A 17881-nucleotide genomic window follows, 5' to 3' on the forward strand; every position below is an offset into this window, starting at 1 on the left:
AAAGTTGTTGAACATGATGATCAACTCGCCAAACTCCTCAAGGGTCTCCCTGATGACTACCAGCAGGTTGTCAATCAGATTGAAGGACGTGACACCACTCCCTCTCTCCCTGAAGTTCACGAGAAGTTGATCCTCTTTGAAGCAAATCTTCTCGCCAACACCAATTCCGCCTTGGTTCTTCCCATCACCGCGAATGTTGCACAACACAACCGGTACAACAACAACAACCGTGGTCACTCCAACAATCGAGGCAACACCAACAACCGCTCCAACCAACACTGGCAATAGAACCAGCAGTTCACTCCTCGACAAGATCAACGCACTCCTCGACCTTACAACGGACGCTGTTAAATCTGTGGCGTTCACGGTCATAGTGCCCGTCGGTGTTCACAGCTGCAGCTCCAACTCACCTCTCAGTCCTCTCAGCCATCACCAGGCTCGTATGCTCCGTGGCAGCCCCGTGCAAACCTTGTTACGGCTCCGTACGGTGCATCCCCATGGGTTCTTGACAGCGGTGCCACACACCACCTCACATTGGACCTTAACAACTTGGCACTACACCAACCGTACCAAGGAGGTGATGGCGTGACTATCGCCGATTGGTCAACACTTCCCATTTCCCAGACCGGTTCCACCTCTCTCTCTACATCTTCTCGTCCTTTACACCTACTAGATGTTTTATTTGTGCCAAATATTCACAAAAACCTAATTTCCGTTTATCGCTTGTGCAACAATAACCAAGTATCTGTGAAATTTTCTCCCTCAAATTTTCAGGTGAAGGATCTCAGCACGGGGGACCGGTTACTCCAAGGGAGGACTAGAAACGAGTTGTATGAGTGGCCAGACAATCTGCCGGTCTCGATGTTTGCTTCACCAACCTCCAAGCCGAGTCTTTCATCGTGGCATTGTAGATTGGGTCACCCTTCCCTACCTGTTTTAAAAGCTGTTATCTCTGAGTTTACTCTTCCGCTTTCTTCGTCTACACAAAAAGACATGTCTTGTTCTGACTATCATATTAATAAAAGCCATAAGCAACCATTTTATTCTAATACCATCACCTCCAACACACCTCTCCAATACCTCTACTCTGATGTTTGGACATCTCCAATCACATCGGTGGATAATTTTAAATACTATCTTGTGATTGTAGACCACTAAACCCGATATACATGGCTCTATCCGCTGAAACAGAAGTCCCAAGTGAAGGAGACCTTCATTGCGTTCACTGCCCTGGTCGAGAATCACTTCAGCGCCAAGATTGGTACGTTATACTCCGATAATGGCGGGGAATTCATCGCTCTCCGTCCCTTCTTAAGCGCTCATGGCATTGCACATCTTACCACTCCACCACACACTCCTGAACACAACGGCATCTCTGAAAGGAAAAACCGACACATTGTGGAGACTGGTCTTACACTTCTTGGATACGCATCAATGCCTACGTCGTATTGGACATACGCATTCACTGCAGCCGTGTACCTCATCAATCGCATGCCCACTCCGGTTCTCAACTCTGTCTCACCATTCTAGAAACTCTTTGACAAGTTTCCTAACTACCACAAGCTCAGGATCTTCGGGTGTGCATGCTTCCCTTGGCTGCGCCCATATGCGCATCACAAACTTGATGCCCGGTCTCAACGTTGCGTCTTTCTTGGTTACTCCTCCCACCAAAGTGCGTATCTTTGTTTGAACACCAGCACCGGTCGCATTTACACCTCTCGTCATGTCACATTTGACGAGCACAGCTTCCCGTTTGCTACACCACCAACTTGTGCCTCTCACACTCCATCTCCGCTGATGTCATTGGACCCGCCGGCCACCGTCATTCCCCTTGGTCGCCCTCCACTCATACACTCGTCGCCGGTCCCACCAAGCTTGGACCTTCACCGCCGGCCAATGCCACCCACGTCTCCCCGCTCACAGGTACGTCCTTCAACTCAAACTCAAACTTGTGACAATCTGGCGGGCTCCCAAAACATACCAGGCCCACTTCCAAGCCCAATAAATCCCATCCTAAACCCACCTACACAACCACAAGCCCAACCAGGTCCAACATGCTCCCATGATTCACGTACCAACACAAATCCTCCACCCACATTGACACCATCGCTCCCCGCTACACCATCTCCCTCTCCCTCCCCATCTCCACAACCGCCGAACCCAACACCACAACCACCGGAACCAACTACTCCGACACCTCCACCAGAACCGCTCACTCCACCCCCACCACCACAACCCAACAATCCCCCACCATTACCAAATCATGTCCCTCCTCAAGTCAATAGTCATCCCATGCAAACACGTGCCAAAAACAACATCCGAAAACCAACCAAAAAGCTCACCTACACCGCCATTACCACGCACTCGCCGGAACCTACGACTGTGACACAAGCTCTCCAGGATCCACGGTTTCGCCCAGCCATGTGTGCCGAGATCAATGCCTTGGTACGTCTTCGTACATGGGACTTGGTCCCTCCACATCCGTCACAAAACCTCGTAGGCTGTAAGTGGCTCTTTACAACGAAATATCTTCCTAATGGCTTAGTTGACAAGTATAAAGCACGTTTTGTCGCCAAAGGATTTCAGCAACAGAAAGGCCGTGATTACAACGAAACATTCAGTCCGGTGATCAAGTCCACCACCATTCGTACGGTTCTTGATGTTGCGGTTCATCATTCCTGGCCAATTCGCCAACTTGATGTCAACAATGCCTTTCTTCAGGGAACGTTAGACGATGAAGTTTATGTTGCTCAACCCCCGGCTTCGTTGATCCGGATCGACCACACCATGTTTGTCGCCTCAACAAAGCTCTCTATGGCCTTAAACAGGCACCACGCGCTTGGTACAACGAACTACGCAACTACCTTCTCTCCATTGGCTTCAAGAACTCACTTGCGGACGCATCACTCTTCATTCATAGGGAGGGTCGACACATCACTTACATGCTTGTGTATGTGGATGACATCCTCATCGCCGGTAGTAGTCCTGAACTCGTCTCGCACATCATCACGTTGCTTGCCACTAGATTCTCTCTCAAAGATCTCGACAATCTCAGCTACTTTCTAGGCATTGAGGCCATTCGTACACCTGCCGGATTACACCTAATGCAACGCAAGTACACCATTGACCTCCTGACCAAAACAAAGATGCTCGCTGCAAAGCCTGTTTCCACACCAATGGCTCCGTCACCTCAGCTCACACTTGCTTCTGGAACGCCATTGGTGAATGCTACTGAATATCGCAAGGTTCTTGGTATGCTCCAATACTTGTCATTCACCCGTCCTGATATCGCCTATGCGGTTAATCGCCTGTCACAATTCATGCACAACCCCACTGACCTGCACTGGCAAGCCGTGAAGCGTATACTCCGTTATCTCGCTGGAACATCGTCACATGGGATCTTCCTCCGGTCTGGTACACCTCTCACTCTCCATGCCTTTTCCGATGCAGATTGGGCCGGTGATCGCCATGACTATCTCTCTACCAATGGCTACATCCTCTATCTTGGGAGTAATCCTATCTCATGGTCATCCAAGAAGCAAAAAGGTACAGCTCGATCTTCTACTGAAGTCGAATACCGAGGAGTAGCAAACACGGCTTCTGAACTTCGGTGGGTCTGCAATCTCCTCACTGAGATGGGCATCACACTCCCGTCACCGCCAACCATATACTGCGACAACATGGGCGCTACGTACTTATGTGCTAACCCCGTCTTCCACTCACGCATGAAACACATTGCCCTTGATTATCACTTTGTTCGTGGTTACATCCAAGATGGTGCTCTCCGTGTGTCTCACATTCACACCCAGGATCAGTTAGCCGACACTCTCACCAAACCTCTACCACGACCACGTTTTCAAACTCTGAATAGCAAGATTGGAGTTCGTCCCCTACCTCCATCTTGAGGGGGCGTGTAAGAGTAGTATAATATGAGGTTCTAATTGTAATTAGTTATCCTAGGGTTTTACCTGTATACTATATATATGTTGTAAACACTGAACATAATAATCATTCAAGTATATTTCCCACAAGAGGTGCTGCCTCTTATTCAATTAGCATTGGCCATGGTGCCTCTCCTTTGCTTTGTTCATTAGTAGTGATCGTTGTCACAACTCTTTTCCTTGTTTTTCTTTTCTTTTGAGGCAATGCCTTTTGATTTTGTTCAGTAGTTGAATGTCGCCATAATTCCATGTAACATTAAGGCTTTGCCAATCATTCCAGTGACGTCTCGCTATTAAGTATATATTAAGCGACCATAGTCACTTCTATTTGCTAGGAGGCATAGCCTCTGTTTCCTTTCTGTAATGACCTTAGTCGTTGATTTTCTTTGGTTAGTACCATAGTCATCATCCTTTCTTGGGAGATTATTTTTCTACTGATTGCTGTCACTTTCTCTCACAATATGTGACTGTAGCCAACTTATCATTTACGCAACCGTAGCCACATCATTCTATATAGTGATTGTAGCCGCTTCTCTTCTTTTTATAGCAATCTTGATCACTTTCTCTATTCTCATGAGGCTACACCTGTCATTTTTTTCTCAGTGACAGTCGCCGCTTCTCTTAAGACAAGTTATGTTATCTTCTTGTTACTAGTAATTGCGGTATAACTACATTGTTTTGGCCAGATCTTTTCCAAGTAACTTAAGAGACAAACATATTGCTTCAAGTTACTCGAGCTAGTTAGACCTCTGTTACACGGCACTTAGCCTTTACCATAGATGAACGCAGTCTCCTAGACTAGTTTAGATAAGCACGTAGCTTCTGCTACCTTTAGAGACACATCTATATTTATTTATTGTAGATGCTTATTGCTAAACCTTCTGTGATCTTACGGATCCCTTGTGCTTAAGAACTTAATTTTTTTTTAAATCAAATTCTTCTACAATACACTAATATATTTCCAATGTGCATGCATGCTCAGTTCTTAATATATAGTTTTATACGTATATACATGCGAGTAGCTAAAGCAACTAGTTAATTATTAGTGACAAGGGCGTGACTTATCTACTTATCTCATGGAGCACAAAGAAAGGATCTAGATTCTAGATTTAAAACAACCATGATACTTAAGAAGATAATTTATGAATGGTTATTAGTAAACTTATCTTGATTTGTGCCATATTGGCCGTGTTTGCGTTGAAGCTTCCGAGCCGAAGTGAACTTTTTTTTTTTTTGGATCCTCTTTTTCCTGATGCAGAACAAGCTTCAGTTTGATCTCCATGGAAAGACTAGTCTAGTTATGTGCGTGGATGTTGGACCCTTTCCTAATATCTTCAACAACAGTCCATATATAATGACTACGTTGGAGTGACCGTGGTCACTGTTCTAGTAAGAGAACATTGCTCTAATATACGAGACTCTGCATCAGTTTTTAGAATACAACTTCTCTCGTGACTTCGTGTTTGTTTTGCAATGCTTGCATAGTTGCATTATTGCTAAACCATTGTTGCTTACGATTGTAAGAATATATGAAGCTGCATCAAATAGTTATTAACTTGATACGTGTTTTCGTTTAATAAAAATCAAAATATCTTTTAATGAAAATTAACCATCACTGCATCACACGTAATAAAAGTAATACTTATCTTCTTTTGGTGATTTTTGTTCTTCAAAAATTCTTCCTTAGTGGCTGACTTCGTCCTTGTGCATTATTCTTATCTTACGTTGCTCGACAAGTAGGTTTCGTTATTGAATCAGGTTGTTTTGAAACTCCAACGTGAATTTTCTTCTTGTTAAACATTCCAGCGATTAGGCTCCACCGCCCCGGTGCGGTGCTTGGTTTTTATATGTCATGCCACCGTCAATATACTCAAAGGCTCAAGTGTGATCCACAATACTTCACGGATCATGGTAGTGTTTACCATGAGACGAGCGATAATGATCTTCCGCAAGTATCTTCTGTAGTTTTCTTTAAACGACATGTGCTTGTGATCTTATACCTTTAAGCGTTGGTAGCTCTGCCCCCAATCATCAGATTCTCCATCATCATAGAAGATCCATGATTCCATTAGTTTATCTTCGGTCTCATATCAACTCATCCCGTCAATAAATTACCTCTGGCATGTTCAAAACTCACATAGTTAAAACTGCCCCTCCTTCTAGCGCCAATTGTTTGGGCAAATTTTAACCGATCCGTACGTACGAAATGAACACAAAAGAGATATTTATTGCTTAAAGCTCAAAATTACAATAAAGCAGTATCAACACCCATTATGGGATGATCTTCTAAGTCATGGTTCTTCCTTCATGAATAACATTGATTTGTCGCTTGATGGGGTTATAACTTGAGTATTCTCGGGTTCTTGACCTCCCTTTTGTTCTAATTGGATTGGTTTTAGTTAGTCGGTTTAGGTTTATCTAACTGGAGTTAACCGATAGTGAATTTATTTTTCCCAACAATACTCTAGTTTAGAAAAAGTTAATTTTGTGTTTATCTTAAAATCAACTCTCCAAAATAAGAATGTGTATATAGGTATGATATATATACATAATCAGATTGACTTTGTAAATTTCTCCATTTTTCAGATTGTTGTTAATCTCGATTATTCTGAAAAAGATTGTATTTTTACAAATGTCCCTTTATTATTTTGATCCGGCTTTTATGATATTTTGAGAACATTTTTAAATTTAATAATTTAAATAAAATAATAAATATATTTTAGTTATTCTTGATAAATTATTTTAAATTCTCAAAAAATGCCAGAACATTACATCAACCTAGCTTATATAAGATATTAACCTAATTACGGATTAACTTCGGCTTGGCATTCACAGCATACCTGCATGAATCAAACAATATCATATATGTGAGAACACGTCATCACGTCATATATTCAACGTTCATTAACATTTTTACTTATAGAAATATTAACCTTCATACCTTGTTTTCTTTTAACCAATTTGAAATGCAATCCTTATGGAAGGCATGCTTGCATGGTAAAATAGTTATCTTATCTCCCTTCTCATAGCCGACTGTACATAAGGAACACCTACAAAGATCACACAAACAAAATAATTAAAATCACACAAACAAAATAATTAAAATCATAGTCGTAACCGGATCTTACTTTTACAATCACCAAAGACTAACCACAAATTACCTAGATTAATCAAAGACTGACACGGACTAACCATAGTAAATACTGACGATATAGAATTAAAGTCACATTTGGTATTAAAAAAAAATGAAACAAACAAATATGAAATGATATGATCTTACTCGTTTTTATCAGGAACAAATGATCTCCTTCTCCACCAGGTTTTGCGACGGTACTTTTGAGTTGGTAATCCAGAGATAACATTTTCTGGTAATCCTTCTTTACTAACTTCCTCGGTTAATTCTTCTATTTCATTTTCTGGATTGTTGTTCTCAGTAGTAGCAGTTTGATTAGGTAAACTACTTCCTCTACTAGTCTGAAATTTAATCAAAAGCAATTGGTTTGTCACAATGTTTTACAAGAACAACATATGTAACATCTAAAAAAAGGATTTGGGATTACCGAAGGAACATCTAAGGATTGAAAATTGTTCGGAGGATTTTCTAAGGATTGAAAAAAACAGAGAAAAAACCGTTAGCATTTATAATACAAAGTTTACTGCGAAGCCACAAAAAAAAAAAATCTTCTGTATAACAAAATTCGATCAATTTTTTTTTTAATCACGTTATTAATTTAAATAAAGATTAATCTGCATGCAAAGAATTTGCATGAGACATACAAAATCACCTTCCATGGCATGCAAACTGTTTACAAATTCTTCATCTTCCTGTAATTGCAACATTTTTGCATGTTCTTCATCAAGCTTGTATGGAAAGCGCTTCTGTAATAACCGCACAATATGTAATTATAATATAAGAAATGAATAATCATTTAATAACACATAATTTATACATCAAAATTAAATCATGAAAATATTTGCATATATTTACAGAAACTATATATATATATATATATATATATATATATATATATATATTATTGATTTACCTTCTCTTTGTTTAATTTTTAACGCAATTTCATCAGGGTGGTATAAATCATCAAACTGCAAATCTATCCCTAATGCTATTGCTTCATCAATGGCTGCCTGATTTAGGGGTTGAGACATTGGTGTTTTGTTGAGCTTTGGAATGACATAAGATAGCCGAGAGATTGCCCCCAAATATAATTGAACTCTAATCTCTATGCTATTAACCAATATATATATATATATTACACGAACTATATTTCTCATTTCTATTTTCTCAAATTCTAATAAATATACATAGATTTTTAGCTTCTTATTTTTGGTAAAAGGGTTTTAACTTCTTTTGACTATTCTATAAAGATGGTCAAGGTTAATAAATAAAATGACAGTTAGTGTATTTATTAGAATTAATCTAAAATTATATTAAGAAAATTATAAATATCATAGAAATACATTATATATGCAAGAAACAAAAATGTTTAAAAATTTATAAATGTAAATTTGAAAAGGGATCTACTATCTAAAGTTGATAGCAATTAATATAAAGATCATAAATATCTTTATTTTAAATTAGATTGTGTGATGTTTATATAATCCCATTACATTTTGGAAGTCCAGTTTTTGTTGGAACATTTTGTAACATCCGCGAACCAATTTATGAAATTTTGTTACTTTCTGGTTTGACCGGTTTGTTTTAAATCGTCGAATTAGAGCAGTTTGGTTTAGGAAAAATCTCGAAAACTGTGGTATTTAAGTGGAAAGTCGATGTGAGGGTCTAGATTCCGCTCATTTCTCGTTTTCCAGAGAAATAGAAGAGAGAAAGTTGTTCTTGTGAGTTTTTAGAGTTTTTAGTGTCTGTTTCTTGGGAGATCTCTCTTGTGGAGTGGGATATGAGGCTAGGATCGTGAGAGAGGCTTGCTGGGGAGTTAGATTCATCATTAGTTTGTCGAATTTCTCCTGTTAAAGAAGTGAGTGCATTGCATGGCTGATCTAAGCTTGAGAATTCTATGTTTTGAGTATTCTTTGAGTTTTGTGATTGATTCCTTGCTTGCTTTTGGTTGTTTCATGTTCCCAATGGTATTACATGGCTTCCAAGTGAGCCTTGGCCACATTGGAGATGTTTGGAGTCAGAGATATGCGTTGGAGACACAAATGCGAGGAAGGTTCGAGGGTTCTAATGAGTATCGGTCGACACAACTAGGGTTTTTTAGAAATGTCGAGCATGTGTCGGTCGACACTAGGCGGCTTGCGTCGATCGACACAAGGAGTGTGTCGGTCGACACCTACCTTCAGCAGGCGGCTGATACTTGCTTTTCCTGGTTTGATTGTGTTGTTTGTTGGTTGTTGAACATAGGATTCTCAACTGCTTGTGTGTATAGCCCAGTAGATGGGAGGATTGCCTCACTGAGTGTTTATGACAATAATCATGCATCTCAATTGTTGTTTGTGGTGCAGGTAAAGGCAAAGTGTGATTGTGGAATCAAGGCAATGAAGAGCAGGATATTCTAGAGGCTTGGTTATTTGTTTTATGTTGTTGTTAGGTTGCTAGAATGGAATGTAGTAGTCTAGATCGGTTGTTTAGGTTGTTATTTCATTGTTCTCTGACTTTGTTATGTTATTGGCATTGTTGGATAGATGTTATTGGTTTATTGGTTATTATTTCTATTGGAGTTTCTGGTTTAATGTTGTTGAATATTTCCGTTGTTGTATTGATTAGGGTTAGAATGTTAGTGATATGAGAACACTAGTTTAATATTATATTAAAAACAAAAAAAATGGGTCGGATCATTTCATATTTAAATTAAAAAAAGATTCTACATAATAATTTAGAGCAGCATGAGCCATCGAAAAGAGAAGACAACATTATATAGTGTTGTGGTTCTTGGTTATGATTCAGTTTTCAGGTTTAGCATAAACCGGTGAAATTGGTTCTGATTGAGTTCCAGTTATGAATGGTTATCGGTTTGGTAAAATAGAAGGAGTAAAGCAAAGAATCTAGTCGCGATAGAGGGTTTGCCGTTTTATTGATATACGTATCAAAATCTTTTCGTCATCTTTGTAACAAGTTCTATCTTTCTAATTGTAAAAGGAGAGAGAGAGAGAGAGGGAAACTGATATACTCCATTGTTGTACTAGCTTGCTCTTGAGCTGATTCATCTTTGATAGTGAATTGCCAGATCGAATCTGGCCCCAAACGTAGGCTTTGTCAAATCGACTTAGCTGAACTGAGTAAACAAACTTGTGTGTTCTTTTGTTTTCTTTTTTCTTGCTTTACGATTCAGTTTGACTCTATTCGTCGGTTTAACGACTGAGATCGCGAGTTTGAGAGTGAGATTTCACAAAGAATCAAAGCCAGTTCCTATATATAGAAACCCAAATTCTTTTTACTTTTGCATGAACTCTATATAGGGATTGGACATTACAACTAACACATTAGCGAGAATCATGAGACCAACTATATTTGGCCAACAGAAGGGTTTCTTACGAACAATATTGTGAGGAGTGGTTAAGAAAAAAACTTGTTATCTCGCTAACAATAAACTTTCGTTTTTGGTCTTGAATTACAATGATTTAAAAAAATATATATATACAAATTTTATGTAGATACAAATCTTGAATACAAATAAATCTTTTTCTAACAAATTAAGTTACATTAATATTTGATATTCTTTTTTTTTTTTTTTTTGACAACAATACAAAACAGATTGGCTCAAACAAGCCAATACGAAGGAACATCGTTTACATAGGTAATCAAATGCGGTACAGAACGAACACGTTGTGCCATATTATCCGCTTTAGCATTCTGAGTACGAGGGATTAAGACCAAAGAGAAGGATGTGAACAAAAATCTCCAAAACAAAGAATCCATTTTGGCATAGACCGAATCCATGGGAAAAATACCCATCGCCGTCGGGAATTGGGATAAAGCCCATACCTGTCGCGCCGGTGGACATTCAAATAAAATATGATTAATTATTTCTGTAGGATAGCCACAACGAGCACATACTATATCATAACTAATCCTGAGTTTCTGAAGATTGGTCGTAATAGCAACGCAGCCTGTAAGTATCTGCCACATGAAATGTCGAATCTTTGGAGGACAATGAACCTTCCAAACAAAAGTCTGTAAAGGTAGGAGGTCCGGACCATAGGTCGACTGTCTTCAGAGTTTTTCGTAGCGTATGATAACCAGATTTCACCATATACTTTCCGGTCTTTGTTAAATGCCACCCCAACTGGTCCACCGAAAGCGGTTGTCCTATGTATATAGCAGTGAAGGTAGCCGATAACTGGGCCATGTTCCAGGATTAGTGTTCCTGTCAATGAAGGTTTTAACTTGAAGAGAAGGTTCGATAGACGAACCTATGCTTAGTGCTGGTCTAAGGGATTGGGCAGGAATCCAGTGGTCAATGCATACAGAAATAAAATCGCCTGATCCTACCCTTTCAATAAGTCATTTGCTAACCAGAGAGCGAACAGAAACTATACTCCTCCACCCATAAGATGGAGAGTACGATTTAATTGGATCCAGAAGATCTGAGTGCCTATAGTATCGACCTTTAAAAACTCGAGCGAAGAGAGAATCCAGAACTGTAATCAGCCTCCAAAGTTGTTTAGCAGCAAGGCGGTATTACAGTCATCTAAACATCAGAAACCCAGACCTCCTTCCCCTTTACTATAACACATTTTATCCCATGCCACCCAATGTAACCCCGTGACTGTCCAGATGAGCTCCACCAAAAATTGGAAATTGCACCAGTCAATTTACGTGTGACCGTCTTCGGAAGACGGAAACACGACATAACATAAGTAGGGACTCCCGTAACCACTGACTTAATCATCACCTCTTTCCCTTTCGATAAAAGGCGGGCAGGCCACCCATTAACTCGCGTCTGTAATCGATCTTGAACAAAGGAAATTTCTTTTTGTTTTAGACCCACCCAGGCTCTCTGGAATACCCAGATAAGAGCTCATGCCACCCAAAGTTGTTATCCCCAAAAATCTTTTTAATTTCTCTTGAAGATCATTGTCCTTCGTATGACCAAATTGAACTGACGATTATTAAAAGTTAATTTGTTGGCAAGACACACATTCATAGCGTTTAAGTATGTCTAAAACCACCCCACATTGTTCTTTAGTTGCCTGGCAAAAGATGAGGCTGTCATCCGCGAATAAAAGGTGAGAAATCTTCGGGCATGCAGTTGACACCTTGATACCTGTAATAAGTTTCTCTTGTTCTGCTTTCCAAAAATTCGCGATAAGTACTTTCGTACAGAGAATAAAAAAATAAGGGGACAAAGGATCACCCTCTCGTAGCCCTCGTCGAGGATTTATCGTTCCGTGGGGTTGACCATTTAACAGAACCTTGTATTGAACCGACGTAACACACCACATAATCCAAGAAATTTTTTTTTTGCAGAAACCAAACTATTGGAGGAGATGTTCAATGAAAGGTCAGTCCACCCGATCATAAACCTTATACATATCCGTTTTGATAGCCATGAACTTCCCTTTACGCAGCCCATAAAATATTTTCTGGGTGTCATTCCACAAAAGCCGATTGCATTTCCGAAACCAGAGACGACAAGAAGATGTGGAGTCATTGGCATAAAACCTTGGAAATAATGTTATATTCGATGTTACACAGGCTGATGGGCTGTAATTCCGTCATCCTAGTTAGATTGTCCACCTTGAGAATAAGATAAATATTCGTCATATTTAACCGTCTATCAAAAAACCCATCCTATAAAAACGAATTTACCATAGCCACAAAATTCGCTTTTACAGTACCCCACATCTTCTGAAAAAAAGGACTGTCATACCATCCGGATCTGGGACCTTATCCGAATGCATTATAAACAAAGCATTTTTAATCTCCTTCACAGTAACCGGTTGTGTCAAAAAGACATTAGACTCCTCGGTTATCAATTGCTTGTACCTCACTTTGTGTCTCTTCGAATATTTGATATTCTCATAAATTATTTTGTCTTTTGATAAAATTTAATATCAGCCGTAATATCAGCGGGCAAATAATACTGAATATAATAAGTATTTACAATAAATGAAAATTCGTCTAGTTAATAACTATATTTTTTTAGTGATAAACTAAAATTTACCATGCGAATAAAATACATTGTTAATCATTATTATCCGACGAGAATTAGCATTAATATATTAGAAAACCTCTCGTTTGCACACGCAGCATACCTGCATAAACGAAACAATATCATATTCCTTAGAATATTTTAGATGAGAATGTATTTTATGCATGTCGGGAACAAAAATTGCCGTATGTTATTGTGTATATATGTCATACGTACGTACCCTGTTTTCTTTCAACCACCGTGATATGCAATCCTTGTGGTAGATATGCTTACATGGCAAAGTGATCATCTTATCTCCCTTCTCGTAGTCGACTAGACATATCGAACACCTACAAAGTATCACCCAAACCAAATCAAACGAAAATAATAATATTGGTCTAATCCCAAAGCTAATATTTTTCATACTAGGCCAAGATTGATAGACACATTGAATTTGAAATCAATTTGAGAAAGGATATATATAAACTAGCTAGTTGAATGATGTATATTGAACCATGGTCGTACTGAGTATCATTGGCGACAAACTTCTTTTTCTTTTGCCACCACCACTTGAATTTGGGGTTTTTCCCATATTTATGAGTTGGTAATTTGGATATTTTCCACTCCGGCAAGCCGTTACTGCTGTGTCCCACTAATTCTCCTAACTCATTCGAACCCTGCTAATCCATAACAGTGGGGTTATGAGTATGATACTCAGAGTTGTGTCTTAATATTCTATCATGAAATAGCAGTATGAATCAGGCTGGACAGAAGAGTACATACCTCATAAGCAATATTGTCGAGATCGAAATTGTCAGGACTATGTAATGAGATATCTGAAAAACTACGTCTAAGTGTATACGGATCCGGGGAGCTATTATTACTATAGTTATTATAGCCATAAAACCTTCCACTCGTCTAATATTTAATAAGAAAACAAAGCAAAATTATTGGTAAATTAGTTGTCAAATTCTAGAGTTGCTGACCAAAAAACAAAAAGAATGTGCGTTTCATTTTAGAACTTATAAATGAATCTAACAAAAAAAAAACTATAGTAGATCAGTCAATATAATTACCAATGGAACATCATGTATGTGGAAGTACGGACAAGGACAGTACGGACAGTGAAATCGCGGAGCATTTACTATAGGTTAAACGGAAAAAAAAAAATTAGCATTAGTGATACAACATTTTGTGTTTTACTATGACTTATCAAGGAAAAAATGTACATGCACTAAATTTGATAAAAAAAATTCAATCAATTTTATGTAATATTCGGACTTTTTTGCTCAAACCGAACCCTGAAAGCTAAACTTGAAAGAGTATAAAACCTCAAGTCTACAAGTTCAATTTCTTACATGATCAGTCTACAAAGTTCAATTTCTTACATGATCAAAACAGCCTATGTTTCAGGCTATGGTCTTAAGTAACATATCTAGTTCGATCGAAGCACATCATAGTTGATTCAGATAATTTTTTGTTGTATATGGAAATGGAGTATATGTATATATATATATTATACGCATGTAATTTACCTATACAGGTACATTCGGCAGGACAGCGAAACATTGATTTCACTTTGAAGATGGTGAAGAGATAGTCGTCGTTTAACGATGATTGGTTTCTAAGTTTCTTTCAATCAAATATAAAAGAACTACTCACAGTCTCACACCTTGTTCTTTGTGATCATCTCCGAACAATTTATTTATAATGAACATGTTTAAGCTTTTTCTTGCTAGCTATTTTAGGTAATCATGATATCTCTAACCTATTAAATATTATATCAATTTAAAAGTTTCATATAGTAGAAAACGTGTTGAATTTGTGTAAAGGCCATAATAAATTGTGATGATACTATGATATCACGTCATATCAAAATCTTATGTATTATATTATATTTATGCTTTAAAATCCAGAGCTAATTAATTTTCTTAATTGAATGTTTATATATAGTAGAATTTAATAATTGCATTTAATTTAGATTATTTTTACCTAGAAAGATATGTATATTGATACAATTAAAAACTTTTCTCAAACATTTTTTTTTAAAACAAAAAATATTATTTATGATTTCAGTGGATAAGTTTTATCTTTAATTCCACCACTTTATGTTTACTAAATATATATAAAACAATACTCCAAGCCTTACAAACCTTTTGGAGAGAATAGTTAATTAATTAATTAATTTTCCATTAGTTAAATTAAGTTTCTCTTACTCACTTTAAGGATTCTTTAGTTCTTGTTTCAGTCCATCTATTTCCAAGAGCATTTGTTTGCTTAAGGATTGAATTGAAGGAGTGTGTTGTGTGTATACGTCCTTTTTTTTTTAACCCCTTTTTTGGCATGGGACCATAAAAAGGATTATGTTTCATGTGTAACACTGTAACTTAAACTTTCACTGTGAAAATGAATACTACATTCTTATCAAAATCTAGTTGTAACCCGTGCACTGCACGGGGTAGAGAGCACCACCAATGTGTTGATTTTATAGAGATGCCATTAAGATCATGGTAATTGGTAAATATTATCGAAGGGCATATATGGTATATGGAGAATTAAGAAATTAGAGCACAAATTTTATAAATTGATGAAACCCTAAACATCACATGTAAGGAATTTAAAATTTTTAATCCGATAAACGAAAAAAGAAAAGTCGAAGCTTTTTTGTATGAAACCATGTCGATGTTCCATAGCTGAAGAATAGAGGAGAAGTGGACATTGTGAGATCGTGGGAGAAGAGTGGAAGACCAAAGAAAAGTATTATTTACTATTTAGTAGTTGTAAAAAATATTTTTCTTTTCTGTTTTTTTTTTGTCATCATCTTTAAAAGAAAAATTTAATTGCTTAAAAAAAAGTGGAAGATGAAAATTTGTTAAAACAGGTGTCAGATGGATGGAGAGAGCTGCAGTTACCCATAAATTTACTTGTGGAATTATAGAATAAAGATAGAAAATTTAAATTAATTAATAACACTAATATGAAGAAACCTCTGTTTAAGGGGTTTGTTTTTTTATTTCACTAAACCTCTGTTCCAACTTGATTGGATATGAATTGGTTATTTAGCCCTTATAACATACTGGGGTTCTTGGATTTAACTCTTTCTAGTTTCTATCTAAAGCCGGATAAGCGTAAAATGTCTTTCTGGTTGCAATAAAAATAAAACAAAAAATCCTTCTACGTCAAACTTCAAGGGAGTATTTAAGCATTTGGGATTAATTGACACACCTTCGTTTATACAATCACATTTTCTTAAAATATTTAAATTAATTCGCTCGTTTCTTATAGTGAATACTGAATGAATACCAGATATATATATATATATATATTCATACTGTACATGTATAAAAATTAATATATCAACAAAACATTAACTAAGGAATCACAGATTCACAAAAGCATACATATTCTCTCACTCCCACACACTGACATGAACACACACACAAAAAAAAGGTGCATCTTAGCGTGATCTCTCTCGTTAGGTAGCTCACAGATGACGAACCTAGACCCGCGCGCTCTTCACCAAATGACGATGCAATCCCCTTCCACTCTATATAAACATCAATAGAACCCTAAACACTTATATAGATCAAACAAACACCCCCGCATTCTCAAAATCATATTTTCATATAATACATAAAAGATAAAGAAGAAGAAAAAGATGGCAGTCTCATCCAGCTCGTCCAAGTCGATCATGAAGATAGCAGAGATGGTGATGCTCATTGTGATGGCAGCGACGGTGGTCGATGGACAGAGCTGCAATGCACAGCTTAGTGGACTGAACGTGTGTGGTGAGTTTGTGGTTCCCGGAGCTGACAGGACGAACCCGAGTGCCGAGTGTTGTAATGCTCTTGAGGCAGTACCAAACGAATGTCTTTGCAACACGTTCCGCATTGCCTCTAGGCTTCCCTCTCGCTGCAACATCCCTACACTTTCCTGCAGTTGATATGGATCTTCCCATATCAACTCAAAACGTTATATGTAAGTGGCTAAAAAGCATAGCAATATAATTTACATTTAATACGTTGATTGTTATATATGCATAATTTATGCATCTAAGATCTCTCTTATTTCTTGCTTTAGGAGAAGCATGACAAGAGATCACGGAGATGGATACATCTAAGAATAAAAAATTCGGAGTTTGAGTTGTTGTTTTTTTGTTTTTGGCTTTTGTGTAAAACCAATGGGTTTGGAATAAAAAATGAATAATATTGGAGTAAAATTATATTCTCTCTCTTTTATATGGTTTATTAACTTTAAAAAAAAAAAGACAAAAACTTGAATGGTTGAACTTAACGTTGACAAATGAATCCTACAGGTAGATCAGCCGTGAGCCGTGCAGTGACTTCAAGTCTAGGAAGTCCTAAACCACAATGGGAAAAAAGTTGCTTGTACATTGATTAAACTATGATAAAATAAAATAAAACGAATCTTTATTTTTGGGCTTCAAACTTTAGACATTGAGGGCAATCTAACAGGCTTCTATAATCTACAATTTCTAAAAAGTGGTAGATTTTACATGAAGTAATCACGTCTAGGATTGAAGAGAGATTGATGATAGTGATCTTGGTAATTCGAATCCGTGTAGTTTATTGGAGGACTACACGGTTTCAAGATTTACCTATTAATTTGTAAAGGCTAATTAAGAGTTGTATGGATAATTACTTTATCATAGAAGTATATCTGTAAATCAGGATCGTTTCATGGCTACTTTTAGCTAGCATGCTACCAGAAAACGCGTGTGACGTAACAATACTGTTAGCGCGTCTCCAAGTTGAACTGCTCGGCGGACATCACGAGCTCGGGCCACACGCTCTTCTCCCTCTGTCTCTTTAT

General features: G+C 37.7%; 3 protein-coding genes across 3 annotated transcripts; 1 reads left to right on the plus strand and 2 right to left on the minus strand.

Annotated features, from left to right (window-relative positions):
- Positions 1 to 6876: 6876 nt before the first annotated feature.
- Positions 6877 to 8164, minus strand: LOC104725724 (uncharacterized). Its single transcript, XM_087471336.1, is given in 6 exon segments — positions 6877 to 6991; positions 7222 to 7415; positions 7502 to 7542; positions 7727 to 7799; positions 7801 to 7820; positions 7988 to 8164. Coding segments are annotated over 6 exon segments (561 nt in total). The 5' UTR covers positions 8106 to 8164.
- A 4769-nt stretch (positions 8165 to 12933) lies between these two features.
- On the minus strand, positions 12934 to 14852 carry LOC104725725 (E3 ubiquitin-protein ligase BIG BROTHER-like). The gene is made up of 6 exons (XM_087476309.1): positions 14584 to 14852; positions 14125 to 14192; positions 13832 to 13966; positions 13574 to 13725; positions 13290 to 13398; positions 12934 to 13172 (listed from the first exon to the last, which is right to left on the minus strand). Exons 1-6 carry the CDS (start codon positions 14615 to 14617, stop codon positions 13140 to 13142), a joined length of 531 nt encoding a protein of 176 aa, XP_087332435.1. The 5' UTR covers positions 14618 to 14852; the 3' UTR covers positions 12934 to 13139.
- Positions 14853 to 16615: 1763 nt separating this feature from the next.
- Positions 16616 to 17270, plus strand: LOC109127570 (stamen-specific protein FIL1). Its single transcript, XM_019232518.2, has 2 exons — positions 16616 to 17026; positions 17129 to 17270. The coding sequence occupies exon 1, from the start codon at positions 16707 to 16709 to the stop codon at positions 16989 to 16991; it is 285 nt and encodes a 94-aa protein (XP_019088063.1). The 5' UTR covers positions 16616 to 16706; the 3' UTR covers positions 16992 to 17026; positions 17129 to 17270.
- The last annotated feature ends 611 nt before the right edge of the window (positions 17271 to 17881 follow it).

Source organism: Camelina sativa, chromosome 11, assembly GCF_030686135.1.
Source record: "Camelina sativa cultivar CO46 ecotype springtype chromosome 11, ASM3068613v1".
Classification (NCBI taxonomy): Eukaryota; Viridiplantae; Streptophyta; class Magnoliopsida; order Brassicales; family Brassicaceae; genus Camelina; species Camelina sativa.

Coding starts and splice junctions, on each gene's coding strand:
- LOC109127570 (XM_019232518.2), top strand. CDS start 16,707: ATGGCAGTCTCATCCAGCTCGTCCAAGTCGATCATGAAGATAGCAGAG.
- LOC104725725 (XM_087476309.1), bottom strand. CDS start 14,617: ATGTTTCGCTGTCCTGCCGAATGTACCTGTATAG. Junction 13,967..14,124: donor ACATACATGATGTTCCATTG/GTAATTATATTG, acceptor ATTAAATATTAG/ACGAGTGGAAGGTTTTATGG. Junction 13,173..13,289: donor GGTGGTTGAAAGAAAACAGG/GTACGTACGTAT, acceptor TCGTTTATGCAG/GTATGCTGCGTGTGCAAACG.